Raw genomic sequence first — 16,309 nt, forward strand, 5'->3', positions numbered from 1 at the left:
AATGTGCTTTTATATTTTTTTTCACGAGAGAGTTACTATTATGCATCACATCTCTTCATTGTGAAAGCGAGAAAATTATAAAACTATATAAAGGCTCTAACCCCTAAAATAAATAACAAGGTTTCTGTAAAATACACAGCACAGTCACCACGCGAGCCTCCTCAGAGGCAGATCTGAGGAGGCTCGCGAGGTGACTGTGTGTGAGGAGGCTCGTGTGGTGACTTTAAGGCGTAAGCGCCTTAAAGGGGCCCCTACAGCACTTTTCGAACATCGTCAGAAAACACTTCTGATTGGTAGTCGATGCTCCTGCGAACATCAGAGCAAAATGTGGCAGCACTCTGAGCGGCAAGGAGTTTACATTTACCTTTCAAAGACTGCTAGAAATCGCTAGCTGCGTCATAGGTGGGAGGACATCGCCATTTACTGATGTGAGAACTCGTGTGTTGCATAGGTGCCGCGGCCGCCACGTGGTGCCTCCCCGAAACCGCCGTCGCTCCCCCCCCCCCCCCCCCTCTATAATTCTAGAACTCCACATGGCAGGACTGTACTAGTGCGCTCGTAATCACGCCGAAAGTGCACCGACGAGTTCAAAGAAAGCATGAAAGGAAAGCGCTCAAGGTCGTGACGTATGCTGACGTATGTTCTTGCCCCCTTGTCATACCCCCCTGCGCAGCTTTCAGCACGCTCGCTGACAGGAAAGGAGAGAGGAAGCGCTTCAATCGTGCGAGAAATCCCCGTCACTCCGTTCATACTTCATGAATTCGCAAACTTTTTGCTGCAATCGATGTGTGAGGCAATAAAGTTATATAGTGAGGTCATTCGATGAGTACTTGAAAAAGTGTCGCAGGGCCCCTTAATGGCGAAGTTTTTTAGCGTCGTTTTTCCGAGCACAAACCACGCTACAGTGAAACCTCGGTGATACGAATCTCACGGTACCACCAAAAGTATTCGTATCATCCAAAATTCGTATCACCAGAAAGCATAGAAAATTAGCATGCGACAAAAGAAAGCTGGCGTACATTTTCATTTATTGTTTTTCAGGGCCGCGGCAACGTCAGGAAGAACCCTGAATGATTGTCAGTTAAGTTTTTAGATGTCGGCAATCATACCAGCACTCGTAAATATACGGTTCGTACGCGCGTATTTAATTAATGAACCAGGTGCGTTGTGACCCGTGAGAGCAGTAGTCCCTTCCAAATTTTAGTATGTTTTTTTGCATGACACCGGAGTACTACAGCGCAAGTAACAAAAGAAGCGCTTTGGCGCGATGGATCAAGGCCACAACATTACAGAACCACGGTCCTGTGTTCTTATTTTGTTATCGCGTAGGTGTTGGGGATGTTTTGGGGGATATTTACGACCGTGCCTGCACAAGTGCGACCTCAACGGTCACGCATGTTGACGTTGTGAGGCCTGACTACTTCGCCAAGACCGTCCTCGCCTTTTTTCGGTCCTCGTCCACCTTTAGAAAAGTGTTTTTCTTACACCGTAATTCTGACGATTTGGCGGTGCGGCGCGCATGCCCACGCTTGCATTCCCGCGCTCGCACGTGCTTGGTGCGTCTTCCGTGACAGCGCGGACAGCACCTCTTCGTGCCTGGGCGGTAGCGTACGTTCGTATCAAACGTCACTGGGTGAAAATCAGTTCGTAGCAACCGTACTCCATTACATTGCAGGCAATGAGCCTTGGCCGGGACCAACGAAAAATTCGTATCACCCTGAAATTCGTATGAGCTGTGATCGTATCACCGAGGTTTCACTGTATTCGCCCGGTATTCTGGGTGAGCTACGGCTTGTGCTGCTTTCTGCGCAGCACTCTGTTGAAGCCGATGTTGTCTGGTTGCAGACGCATCGAGCTCCATCGTCTTCGCTACTTCACCACACCCTGCGAGTGGAGCCATAACACGCATAAGAAATCATGGCAGTGTGTACAGCGCGATCGAAGCTATTTACATTGCGCGTACGTGCGCGTCTCACGCGCGTGAGATGAAGTTTCCTCATATCGTATCAAGTGTCCAGCGATGTCACCAGCACAGGTATCGGTCAAGTCGGTGGGGCTCCATAACTTCAGACAGTATTGCTGCAACTACAGACAGTGTGCACAAGACAGGCTCCTCTGCGCACCTGACATGTGAGCATCTATGCGAGAGCATATTTTAGTGCACCTTATTCATTGCAATTTGTGAATGGTAAGCGGTGAACAGAAAACGGCCAGTGGTAGTGTGCTGGCCCACCTTATTTACTCGCCATCATCCGTAATACCTGCCAATCAGTCACCACGATTCAGATAACCCCAATTCGTGATATCACGGAAATGTCGGCCTTTTGAACATTCTTCCAGTACCTCCAAGCTCAATAGGTATGATGCATTCAGGTGGTGTTCTTTTCGAAGAAGGTGACCTCAACCATTTCCCGCAGACCAGATTACAACGTATACATATAGCGCGAAACGCGTTGCTGGTGGAAGTATCGTCGGTCATCGGATTCGGTCATCAGTCATCGCATACGGTCATCGGATTCAGTCATCAGTCATCGAATTGGGGCCCCGTTAAAATGTCCCCCGATTTGATTACCTACGACCTTGTGCAATATGTTCGTGATTGCGATGTTCGTTACCATTACGTACGAGAACCACTTGAAATAAGGAGTACGAACGCATCTACAAGGTCATCTTTGCTCGTCTGGCATCAATGAGCGCGTTGTAGCTTTTGCACATCTCAATATGTCCTGTGAACACACCATGTAAATTAGCCAGATTTAAATTAAGCGTGTTAGACCCAGCGCATGCAGAATCGCAGCAGAATTCATCTTGATCTTACAACGTATGTTAAAATAATACAATCAATTAGCCTTATAACAGGGTCAACGGGCTTTGAACGAAGGGCTCGAGACCTACGTGTACAAAGCCTCGCCCTATTATAAATGTAAATTTGTTTCGCAGTGTTATGACATCATAACGATCTTCACTTGCGGAATTCACGACGCAATATTCGCAAAACTACATAGATGAAAAATGTGCCTACTTTCCAGCAAACTGTGTGCGGCAAGGTTCCTACGTGTTTTTCGTATCCATGCGTCAAATTATTATTATTAAATGCGAAGCATTTCTTAGCGAACTTCTGCAACTTTGAGCGTATCTATCTATCTATCTATCTATCTATCTATCTATCTATCTATCTATCTATCTATCTATCTATCTATCTATCTATCTATCTATCTATCTATCTATCTATCTATCTATCTATCTATCTATCTATCTATCTATCTATCTATCTATCTATCTATCTATCTATCTATCTATCTATCTATCTATCTATCTATCTATCTATCTATCTATCTATCTATCTATCTATCTAGCCGCCTACGACTTTGTGCTCTCCTTGTCACTTGGTTAATCGAATGTACACCAAAATTGGTATGGCGTAACATGACTGTATTACGAACATAAATGACAAGTCATAACATCAAAATCATGACACGCATGTCATGTACAGCATGATTTACATGCCACGCTCATGGTGCGCTGGCGGCCGTTTCGCTAGCTTGATATACACCAAAATTGGTATCTTGCGACGTGACTGTGTAACGAACATAAATAACACGAGTTAACATGAAAATCATGACACGCATGTCATGTACAGCATGACTTACATGCCACGCTCATGGTGCGCTGGCGGCCGTTTCGCCAGCTTGATCTACCCCGAAGTTGCTATTGCGCGACGTTACTGTGTGACGAACATAAATAATAGGAGTTAACGTGAAAACCATGACACGCATTTTCCTCAATGACATACAATACGATGTATGCAGCTCTTTACTGGCTGCTTCGCATTACATCGATTCCCACAATGCGTGGGATCTACCGGCTTTTATTATTATTATTATTATTATTATTATTATTATTATTATTATTATTATTATTATTATTATTATTGTTATTTATTATCATTATTATTATATCTTTGTGTACTAATTGCGAAGAAATAAATGTACGCATTTTGAGACCAAACAAGAAATGGCTCACAAACTCAGTGCCACAATAGTTTCACTTGAAGTGTGCACCAATACAAGTCACTCCACCACTCAACAATGTGTGTGGATAAAGGTTCGGCCAAGAATCTGTCTAAGGTTGCAACCGAACCAGTCGTTTTATATCACCGATATTACAGAGCTCTCGTCACTACCGTTGTTGCCGATGTTTATCTCATGCAACCATGTACCAAGTGCACATCCTTGCGATACGCGAAGCCACGAAACCATAGCCACGTGATGACAAAATATCCGGGTCATATGTGAAGGAATTGGCCGGTGTTCCATTTTTCTTCTCCTAGGATTGGATGCCAAATGAAAAAAAATTCCGGTAACGCAGAGCAACGCAGTGAGCGGCCCTTTGTTCAGTCTTACTATCGCACTTCGAGCTTCGTCTAATAACATTCTAACCCTTTTCACGGGATTCCAAGGTACAGTGGTGCTTTCTCAGCAAGCCAAGAATGTTCTTTCATTGATCACGGTGGGTTGCCTTCGCACCATTCGCCATTCCTTGCTCGCACGCGGCCACATTACACACTAAAATGCCTTGAACACATCGGGCTTCTAATATTTAATTTTGCTCAAAGTTCAAGATATACGGCGTGGCCATGTTCCTGCCCGTTGTACTTTCTAGTTAGGCCACGGCGATTTGTCCGCGGAGCACCTCGTTATCCAAATGCAAGGAGTAATAAGAAGTGATTAGCGCTTTCAAAGCCAGTGGATCTGGTTGAATACCTCGAAATAAGCCTACCTTCGAGAACAAAGGTTATTATTTTGTTCTCATATCCGTGCTCATAGATTACTCAACGAAATTCCGCATTTTATGTCGACTTGTATTTTTGCTCTTTTCGTTTCTCGCCATGCACCAATAACACGTGTCGACAACATCACAACCTATAGGTTAACATAGCACGTTGTCACTTTTTTTCTTGCTTAACGTTCCGTACGCCTGAGTACGTCCACACATTGCCGTAAGCACTGGGTTCTCACTATTACACGCGGAAGAAATACTTTCTCTGTCGAATGTTTAGTTCTCAGCTCTTCAAATGAGCTTCACTTATGTACGTCAAACATCACATACGCCGCTTAAAAAATGTGCTCTTAACGGAGAATGGGAAGTAAAAAATGCTTACATATAGGAGGTCGCTGAATGCAGCGTAATGAGCGGTGCCATTATCTACATCGTACGCAACAAGCCCAAGAAATGTCCCTTGAACTATTACAAGGGTGAAAATAATCACGCAGTAGCGGGTCATTTTTACAGTATTTTTTAACGAGTCCGGATGGTGAGCGCACCCGAAGTCTCCCAAGAACACGAGCGTATAATACATACCTGTAGCTAGAAATTAGAGCGCAGATGCCTTTGTCGCGCAGGCATTTCTTTTATTTCTTTGAAAAGAGGGTGCATGTCAAGATATCCTAAAACATGCGGACGCAACTGAACATTTTTAGCTTACATTGTCTGTAATTTTTTCCAGCTCTATAAAGCAGGAATTTCAATAAAAAGAAGGAGCAATGCAGTGATCTAGTGCACATATGTTGTTACGACGGTGTTCTTTTCTATTCTTCCGCGGTGAAAATTCATATTTTTTGCATACACACGTGCCCGTGCGGTACAATGTGCATTGTCGCTAACGAGTCATGTAAATGTAGTTCATGCATTTCATTTCATATGTGCCCATCGCTGGTGTTTGTTTTTTGTTTTTTTAGCGTGCGTTCGGATTTGTTACGGATTCATACGTATACCACCGCGGCTCAACGTTTGAAGCTATTTTCGAGGCAATTCTCGTGAAGTTAATAACACACGTGGCACTCTCACAGGCGTGCGATTGTAAAAATAGCAAAATATGTTCACACAATCACCTTTCTTGTGCGTGCAAATTGTGTTCAAGCTGCACTTTCGTGTTAAGAAAATAATGTTTTGTAGCCAAAGATGAAAATATAATCGTCAGGAAAGAAATAAGAAATTTCGCGCTGACTGTAGCAGCAGCATTTGCAGTCGTTTATGCGTTCTACGCACACCTCGCTTCCAGTACGTACGGTGCACCTTTTATTGAAAATTACTGAAAACGTTTCTCGCTAAGAAAAACGTATTATAAAAGAATGGGTGGAAATGAAAGGCTGAGAGCCCAGCCGTGATTTCTCTACGGGCAGATGCAGAGTCGGGGAAATGAAAGTTCAGATGGTGGTTGCGAAAAAAAAAACCTGCATCATAGTAGGCACAGTGTGCCTGCCTCTATTCGAAAACTGCTGTCTGTTGCGATGTTATAGATACCCTTACGCTATTTTACATTATATCTCGTTATTTCACAAGCGAACCTGTTTAGGCTGGAGCTTTCCCTGTCAAATTTCGCAGAACAACTTCGCCGAGCGATGGCGTCAGCATGCGTCACCTAATAATGCGTTGGAAGAAGGAAAGGAGGAGGGAAGAATAAATTGGGGAGGAGGGTGAGAAGAAATAAATGAAACAAAATAAGATTTATTGGCGAAGCGGGATTAGAATTGACAGGAACGGCAGCGTCTTGATATTTAAGGCACTACACTGCTACAACGTAAGGAAAAAGATGGTTGATCCCTCCGTCATATCGGAAAAACACGAAAGTAAAGCGTGCCCTTACAGAAGTAACTGAATGTTTACTGTACATTGATATAAGAGAATTTGCGGAATGTATATTGATGTCTGGCACCTATAGTACCGTGTAAAGTGGATGCACCCATTTTGATGATTGGTGGTACATCTCCATCCCGACGACTAACGTCCATGTTAAATGATTACACAAAACCTTGTGGTAGCTGTAGTAGTTAACGGTGAAAGGTAATCAGAGAACGAGGTGTTATAGCCAGAATAGCGTCGCATATTGGACGCAGATCTTTGTCGCCATCCCGCGGCATGTTAAAATGTGATTGAACAACACGGCCGGACAAGAGGGAAACGCAAAGCGGCCCTAGTAGCCCGGCCGCGATTTTTCTCGGGGCGAGCGCGTGAGCAGGGAACGCGGTGTAACAGCCAGGTGAGGCAGGCGCGCTTCTCAGCCATTTTTGGTTTGGATTAGCGTGATGCTATGAGCAAGACCGACGCTTTTACGATGCTTGGGCTAAGATCGCCACCTCGCGGTGTGTTACGGCATTGACAAAATTGAACTTCTATTGAAAACGCGCCGAATGGGACGGGCGTGTAACGCGTTGCAGGTGTTAATCGCGGAGGTCACAGCAATGACGAATTACTTTACTTTACCGCTCCCAGAGGGCAACACCACCCCGCCGACAGGGAGAGTGGTAGATATAAAACGCGCATTTGTAAAGTTTGTGACCGTGGCGCAGTGGATAGCGTGCCCGGCATCTGTTGTTGCGGACCGAGCGGTCGTGGGTTCGATACCCGTTGGCGGAGCTTTTTATTCTCTGCCATCTGATGGTGTAAACTTCTTTGACGTCATTTTCGTGACGGAAATGCGTCACTGAAGTCTTGGTGGAGCCCGGCATAAAACACTTTCGTGTTAAAATGTCAGATCCGTCTATGGAACGCGGGGCGCCTGCCCTGCGTCGGTGAAATACATTCGTACATCTTCCGAGAGTAGTTGTATTTCTACTTAATCGCGCGATAATGAGCCAACGCTCGAGGCAAGCGAGAGATAGACGTTTAGATGACCAGTGGAAGAGTTCACGTAAGAGGCGTAGCCGAGCTCTTGCAGGTATTGACTGCTTTAACAGCGAAGCTCTTTAAGCTATCGGTAACTTGTGCTCTGTCTCAAAAAGTATCATCATCATGAACCGGCACGCGCGCTCTTCATTCTCTTTAGGTCTCGTTCACACAGCCGTCAAACGCTCCGTCACGTCAACGTCACGTCGCCAATTTCCGTCAGGGGAGAGGGTTTCCGAGACGTTTTCTCCGGAAAAAACGGTCGACGCCGACGTAGAGCGGTGCTCTACGTTTCCGTCGCCGGCACGGGGACGGAGCCCCGCCCCTAGAAAACGGACCAATCAGAAATTAGGAAGCCGGCCTCTAAATCTGGCGATTTTACAAAGCAAGAGCTGGCAACAGGGGAATTGGCTGCGCGAAAGTCACTGTCGTATCATGGTCGTATCCGAATCCACAACTGTGTTTACCAGCCGCCAGCCAGCCGCGTACTACACTGTACGCGTACTCAAACAGCCGCGTTTGAGTTGACGTTTGGAGTTCCACGCGTCTAGCATACGGCCCCCGTGTCCGTGGCCTTGGAACACTGAACGCGCGCCTGACTGAATGGGCCATAAAACGGGGGAACAAGTGCACCAGTGTCAGTGGTTGTTTTTGTGTGTGTGTGCTTGTGCACCAGTGTCAGCGGTTGTTTTTGTGTGTGTGTGCTTGTGCACCAGTGTCAGCGGTTGTTTGTGTGTGTGTGTGCTTGTGCACCAGTGTCAGCGGTTGTTTGTGTGTGTGTGTGCTTGTGCACCAGTGTCAGCGGTTGTTTTTGTGTGTGTGTGCTTGTGCACCAGCGTCAGCGGTTGTTTTTGTGTGTGTGTGCTTGTGGTGCGAAGAGGAGAGCCCAGCGGAGTCGGGAGACCATCAGTCGCCAGCGAGCCATTTGAGCTGTGTGGACTATTCCTATTTTGGTGCGTCAATAAATAAGTTGTTTTGTTTCAATCACCGGCTCTGTCTGGCACGTCCCTCTGTAGTGTTGTTGAGCGAGCTATGTCGGACAACGAGAACCGCGAGGGACGTTTCAATGCAGAAGTACTGATCGAACTGGTGAGACCTCACAGGTTCCTGTATGATAACAGGGAAGCATGCTTCAAAGACGTCCAGATGAAGGAAAATAGGTGGGCCTTGATTGGAAAAGAACTCGGCATTTCAGGTGAGTGATTCATTAAGCTACCAGTTCGAAATAAAGCGCTAACAAGTTAAGAAATAACGAATTATTGTTTGATTTTATCGCGCCGTGGAGCTCATGTTGCATCGATTGTTGCATAACGATCTGTCATCCATGTGCTTTTAAGTTTTGCAATTGTCACGCATGGAACAAGTCTCGTGTCTTCGTCAGCGGGGATTTACTGTATTGTTTTGGCTCAAGCGACCACAATGCTTATTATTTGTACTGTTTCGTTTAGGAGAACTTGCTGCCAAAAAATTTCAGCACTTGAAAGATCGGTGGAGAATATTTAAAAAGATATACGATGGCGCCAAAAAGTCAGGAGCAGGAACAGCGGACATCCCCAGGGTTACTTGGCGCTTTTTTGCTGTCATGGATTGCCTCATGGCCAAGGAGCGCCTCGGGACGTAAGTAAATCGTGCATTCCAACGATCTGTCTGTAGCTCCCGTATAGCCAACTTACGCTTTACAGTTCTCGACAGGCATGCTTTTAGTATAAATGCAACTCTTAAGTTTGTGGTTGTGCGATAACAGAGTTACTGGCGCTGTTATTTTTGCAGGGTCATTTCAAATTTGGACCTTGATCCAGATAGTGCTGACATGTAAGTAATGGTTACGTTATGTTGTAAATTATATGTTCTGATGTTTCATTCTGTTTGCTTGAAAAAGAATGCTAAACAGCTAACAGAAATGTACTCGCAATTTCAGGAGTGTTCCATCAGGAGTTAACGATATTGCAATTGCTGAATGCACTGCCAGGTATTGTTTATTATTGTTCATTGATTGCTTTTGCATTGGGGGAAAGACTGATATATGAGAAACGAAATATGAAATATGCATCATAAAAGAAGGCAAGGCGCGCAAACAATGGCACTAGAGAGGAGAACACCACGCAGATGCCATGTCTATGTCTGCATGCCTTACATCTTCTTTTCTTTTTTGACAAAGCTATACAGACTAACGGAGCTTTCTTTTGTGTTAAAATGCGTCACTGATACTCCATTCTTTGGTAAGCATTGTGTTAGCATTACTTTTCTGTCCATTTCATGAATTTGTTTCGGTATTTTCACTTTTAATTGCCTGCAATAGTAGCCAAAAGCAATAGCAGGTGCAGTGGTGGCAATGCATAAAATCGAGAATGGTGCTAAAACATGTTTTCCCTGCACAGGTAAATAGATTTCATTCAACATAAATACTCAGCTGATGCAAGGCTAGACTAGTTACTAAAGATATTGGCATTGTGTGTTCGTTTTTTTTTTGTCTTTTCATTGAACTGTACCAATGTTCATTGAACATTGAACAGTTCAATAATAATAGTAATTATTATTATTGAACTGTACCGGTATAATAACGTTTTTTTTTTCATTTGAAGGGAATCAGACCAAGATTTTGGTGATGACTGGGAAAGGTACAAACATCAACAATTCATTCCCACGTTTCATTGTCTGTTGCTCGCCTTCCTTGAATATGTGTTAATGTATTTCATGGTTTCTAAAAAAACGTTGCTGCTGTCTTGGCATTACATTAACATTTTTGATGTTAACCCATGATAACTATACGTTAATGTGTATTCTTCGGTGCTTCATTTCAGTACACATTGGTCACTATTAGAAAGGTATCTGTCAATTTCACCCAAGTCTACCCCACTGGAAGCAAATTTGTAGACTACAGAGTAGTCATTGGATGGACTTCGGCATATTTGATAGTGGGTTCGACAAAGTAATCATGGACTAAATACTTTAGATTCAGTTTTGTCGCTGCTGTAAATAGTGTGAGGCTTTTAATAACACTGACTGCCTCTAAGAGGCAGCAGTGTTTATTATTACATCATTACGAGCTGTACAGCTACAGCCAGGAAATGAATAATGCGACAACATTGATGTGCGACTCCTTTCTTTGGGTGTACGAGTGAAAAATGTTTGTCCTCTTCAGCAATCTTTCAGTTCCTCCCACAAGCAGCAATAGTGCTGCCCATACCCATGTGGGAACGCCGCCCAAAAGTGTTGGGCAAGCTGAACCACCACCCTCTACATCTGCTTCGAAGAGGACATCATCTACGCAGCATAAATAAAAAAAGTATGATGGAGGCCATTTGATGATACTGTTTCATTTGGATTGAAGTCTCAAAAAAACCTTCAATAGTCTCTGACAGTGAAGGTGATCCAGACGGGCACTTAAACGAAACCTTTGGCATGGATTTTGTTCGCAATTACTGCACGCAAATCAAACATAACATTTGAAATAGTGACTAGAAATGTTCAAGAATGTGAAATGAAATCTTTATTGCAGGCAGAAGACAAAAGATGCTAATGAGGAGGACATGAAGCAGGTGACGGGCGCCTTTATGCAAGCTGTCAGCGCCACAGTGCACAAACAACCCGTGCATCGATGCAACTCTTTTTTTGATTTTATGGCGGCATCAGCGAAGGAATTGACGCCAGTGCAGCAAGATGGGCTTATGCACGCATGTCACATGGCATTGCTTGAAATTAAAGAAGTTTAAATGCGAGTGAATGTTTATTTACATATAGTAGGGCATGCTACCACTCCTCTGCATGTGCTCATTGCCTTGGAGCATTCCTGTGTATATAATCCAACTGCCACTCAACTTGGCCCGGTCCCATGAAATAGTTCTTAAATGTCTGACGAACTTTTTGCGCTGCGTGGGAAGGTTTGTTTGAGCCGAACTTTGACGCTTGTCTAAACACTGGCACTGTTTTACCATCCTGTCGCCACTTGCCGTCAATTACCTCACCAGTCCAAGATTCTGTGTCCACTAGCCTGGAAGGACAGTATTTCTCTTTCTCCTCTTTTTCAGTTAACAGGAAATTATGCAGTGCCACACATGCAAGTACGTATCTGTTGACATTCTCGTCAGTGGCCTTAAACCTCCTTCTCAAAATGCGCCAGCGACTAGTTAGTATGCCGAACGCGTTCTCAATTACACGCCTTGCCCGAGCATGGCGGTAATTATAAATTCTCTCACTGTCTGTTTTTATGTAACGCTTTGGATAAGGTCGCATGAGGTATTCTTTCAAGGGAAATGCTTCATCCCCAAGAATCACATAAGGGGCAACATCTCCTCCTGGAATTGCAGTGGATCGAGGAATACCCAGCTTTCCCGTCTCAAGGGCTTTGCAAAGCGTACTCCTTCCGAAGACGCCCCCGTCGCTTTCTCCACCAGATCGACCAACTTCCACGTAGAGGAATTTGTATGCAGAGTCGCACACAGCCATCAAAATTTTGCTAAAGCTTCCTTTGTAGTTGAAGTTCTCAGATCCTGAATTACATGGGGCTTCGACTGTGACATGTTTGCCATCAATACTGCCTGCAAAAAAAAGTGAGAACTAAGTTTCATTGATTTTAACAGAGGGAACGGCAGCATGCACACAGGAGGCATCATAACAGATATTCCTTTTTACGATAAACATCTACGATTTAGATACTGTACTTTCATATCGCTCACTACACTTATTGATGTGTTTCCGTATGCTAAGGTAGTTACAAAACATTTTAAATGTGAAATAAGTGTTTTTAGGCAGTCACACAGTACATTTCCAGCCTGCAACTTGCATTGATACAGTGCTCCACACAGCCCTACAGAAGTGTTTGTATCGAAATTCTCATTTCTGCTTAGTAAAAAAGTTTTCTTGCACCACTTACCGACTCAGTTAGGAAAATTCCACCGCTGCTCAAAACCTCTAGCAATATCGCGCCACTCCTCGGGTTTCGTAGGGCACTTAACGTATCTCTTTTTCAGGGTTTCCCAAATCACTTGCGTGGTTTCTGAAATAATATCGGAAACAGTCGATCTTCCAATCATATATGAAAATGACAACGAGCGCTGAGTGTCACCACTTGCAAGAAACCTGAACGAAATCGAAAAAATGCATATAGAGTGAGGAAAAATAAACACACCAATCTTTAGAAAGCCAAGAACCTTGATGAGCATATTCATTAAATTATTTACCTAAGCGTTATTTCGAGTCGTGTCCGCGCCGGGATGGCTATTCTCCAGTTGGTGTCCAGTCGCTCGATCCCACTTCTAACCAAACACAGCAACTTCTCGAACGTCGCCGGAAACATCCTCATGTAGCTGCGCGGAAATTTATACTTATGTATAAAACATTTTCTAACGCTAGCCCATTCACAGTACTACAGTAATGAATATCTTGAAAAGAACGAGAAATAATAATTTATTACGCTCTAACAACACATAAGGCGCATCTAGCCTCGGGCGTTGCTCGGCTACCACGAACTGCGCGCACTGTGGCCACAGTCAACAAAATGACAACGTACGAGTTGCGACCGAAGCAGCTATGATAAGTGAGTAATAACACCAAAAATTAGGAAGTACTATTCTACACGAACATACCATGCCGTGTACTTACTCGAAGTAGTATTCAGGGTCGGAGCGGCGCAGCAAAGGAATCAGCAAAGATGAGTGGCCGAACTTGCGATGTCTGCACATGTTTCGGACCCAGGTGCTTCTCGGTCGCCGTGCTTTGCGCGCTCGTTGCTTTCTTCGCTTGCATAGCAATAACATCAGCATATAACCGCCAAGCATCACGACAGCAGATGCGTTGTTGCTGTGGCTCGCCATTTCTAGAGTGGCCAGTGTTGCCAGTTGCAGTGATCAACACCGCTCAATTTCTCGCTATACGATAACATCCATATTGCGTTCATAATGCACTATTAAACCGTCCATTTTTTGTTTACGTTAACATTATACCGACAAAAGTTGTTTTAATTCATTTCCTGAAAAATGATGATCTCATTTCTCCGCGTTTAACCGAACATGAAAACAGTCGGTCAACACTGCACAAAAACGTTCTGCTGTCGACGTTGCAACCGCCGTCGTCTGTTGGTACACTGCTACGTCGCGTCTGCTGTACGTTTTTTTGACGTGACGTTGACGTGACGGAGCGTTTGACGGCTGTGTGAACGAGCCCTTACAGTGAAGCGGTTTAAGATGCCGGCAACTTGTGATCCGTCGTGCAAAACCTCCTGAGGCGCACGGGTATGCGCCACAAGAATTTTGCAAGCCCCACTACCATGTACAGCAGGTGCGAGTGGATAACGAAAACCAACACGCGGAACAGAGAGAACGAGAAAGAAATAAATCAGAAGGGTGAAATAGAGAGATATAAAAAGAATGAAGACATAAGAACACAACAACAGAAAAACATAGACAGACAGAGAAATAAAGGGATAGAAACTAAGGAAGAGAAAAATATACAGAAATAAAGGGAATAATGACGTAATAAGATATAAAGACAGGGAAACATAGAGAAAGAGAGAAAGAGAGAAAAATAGAAAGGGAGAGAAAGAAACAGAGGGAGAGAAAGCGATAGGAAGAAAGGGACGAAAGAGCAAGAAATATAGAAAGAGCGAGAAAAAGAAACAAATAGATATAGTGAGAAAGAACAAAATAAAAAGAAAGATACAAAAGAAAGATACAAGAAACAGAAAGAGAGATAAAGCAATAGAGGAAGAAAGAAATAAAAAATAAAGAGAAACAAGGAGGGCCGTCCAGCTGCGCTCTTCGTTCAGGCTTGGCACCACTAGTGCGAAGCTGCCTTGTTTTTTTTTTACAACTTAAAGACGAAGATTCCAATGAAGAAAATTATTAAAACGAAAGGTACGGGGAATTGTCAACTGTAGTACGTACATGTAACAGAACATAATTAGCAAAATGAGGCCATACTAAATTTTCTCTCCTGGCCTAAGCCAGGTGCTGTGCCCCTTGCGATTTCCAATAAACGGTGAGAGGCCGTCCACTAAAAACAAAAACGTAATGGCACAAGATATCTCTGTCACCTGGCTTATCAACCCATTATATTTTTCGTAAGCATGAAGCTATGCACCTTTAGAGAGCGTCGCCAACAATCGGTTTCCTTCACTGTGAAAAGCGTTGTTAAGAATAAGACAGCCTGAAATTCTCAAGTAATTACGTCATGTGTTACGGTGTCCGTGCGCACGCGACCAAGCGCTGAAAATTGAGCGGGCTCCTCGCTATACAGCCACTGATCAGCACCCATAGACGCCGACGTTTCAGCGGAAAAGGAACGGCAGCGACCTAACCTCAGCAATAATTGGCATCTGCAATGGCACGCCCAGCTGTGTCGTGCGTTTGTGCAAGTGAAGGCCCTGATTTACGTCACTGGCATAGCCTTCTCTGCAGTGGCCCTGCCGGCTCTTCTAGAGAGACACAGTATACCCACCGATGCTATGTCCTTTAGTGTATGCTACTTGAGAGTTTATACAAAAGAATTAAGAGCCCCTACGCCAAGTTAATCAGCGTACCAATGCACTTTCGATAAAGCAACACTCGCTCGATCAGAGTGCTTTACCAAATTGCTTTTATATCAATTGCGTCCCTTTCTCCTACCGCGCCCTTGCGTAGTACGTGCTGGAAAAGTGCCGGTTCGAGCTGTTTCTACCACTCGCACCTGTGTCCATTCTTCTTCGTGAATACTAATTGTGCTTTTATGTGGAATCTAGAAGAGATCATAACGCAAGAGCAATATTTTTGACACAAAAAAGGACAAGGATTTTTAATGCTCTGCGTCCTTTCTGCTATCACGATGATGTAACTGTGGCTTAGAATCCAACGATAATCAAATTGACATTATGTATGTGTTCAAAAAAGCTTTATTTTGGTAATATATTTGATATTCCTTTATCTACGTCGATTCCAGCGCTGATAGCAATACTACGAAACACGGAGCATGGGTTGGACAACAGGTCTCGTACACCTCCAGTCTCCATTACTTGACCGTCTCCCATGACGACGACCCTGCATTACGGGAAGAATTAGCGTACATTGTAGTAATTTCTTATCATTACGAGCAAATGGGAAGATGCTATTACAAGCTCCGGACTCGAAGCACAACTATGGGCAGTCCAACGGGCCCGCGACCCAGCAGAGAGACTTGGTCTTTCTGTTCCGACGTGGGAGCGGCCCGCAAGGTGCTAGGGCGCGTTCCGAGGGACCGAATTAAAGTTTATTCATCTATCCATCCATTACGAACAAGCACATGATACAGGTCAATTTTTGAAGCGTGAAAGGGAAAGGGGCTTTCCGGCATCACTACGGATCCTTCTTTAACAACAGTGGTAACGGCTGAGATAAAGGCTTGTACATGGATTCAGCACATAGCTAGGTACAGTACTCACTGATTTTAAACGCGCCATCAATATTTTCAGCATAACGACTGGTAAGCGCTATTCCTTGAGATCACCACTCCATGTCGCAGCGTATATGGCCTCTGAATATAACGTTGGCTTTGATCTAAGCGTTCGAGTAAAACATACGCCAACCTGTCTCTAACTGAAGCTGGTGGAAACAAAAGTATGTGCATTACTTAGCCCTTAATTTTTCTGTTTCAATACGTGAGTGCTGTACAGTTGCAAGGTCAGTCGACGTCTTTC

General features: G+C 44.2%; 2 protein-coding genes across 2 annotated transcripts in view; both read right to left on the reverse strand.

Moving 5' to 3' along the window:
- LOC125758869 (uncharacterized) overlaps positions 1-16,309 on the reverse strand; it is a 271,216-nt gene that overhangs the window by 128,742 nt on the left and 126,165 nt on the right. The gene's annotated exons all lie outside the window — the stretch shown is intronic.
- LOC119397992 (uncharacterized) lies at positions 12,208-13,656 on the reverse strand. The gene is made up of 3 exons (XM_049416896.1): positions 13,267-13,656; positions 12,846-12,971; positions 12,208-12,744 (listed from the first exon to the last, which is right to left on the reverse strand). Exons 1-3 carry the CDS (start codon positions 13,476-13,478, stop codon positions 12,543-12,545), a joined length of 540 nt encoding a protein of 179 aa, XP_049272853.1. The 5' UTR covers positions 13,479-13,656; the 3' UTR covers positions 12,208-12,542.

This window comes from Rhipicephalus sanguineus, chromosome 6 (genome assembly GCF_013339695.2).
Source record: "Rhipicephalus sanguineus isolate Rsan-2018 chromosome 6, BIME_Rsan_1.4, whole genome shotgun sequence".
Classification (NCBI taxonomy): domain Eukaryota; kingdom Metazoa; phylum Arthropoda; class Arachnida; order Ixodida; family Ixodidae; genus Rhipicephalus; species Rhipicephalus sanguineus.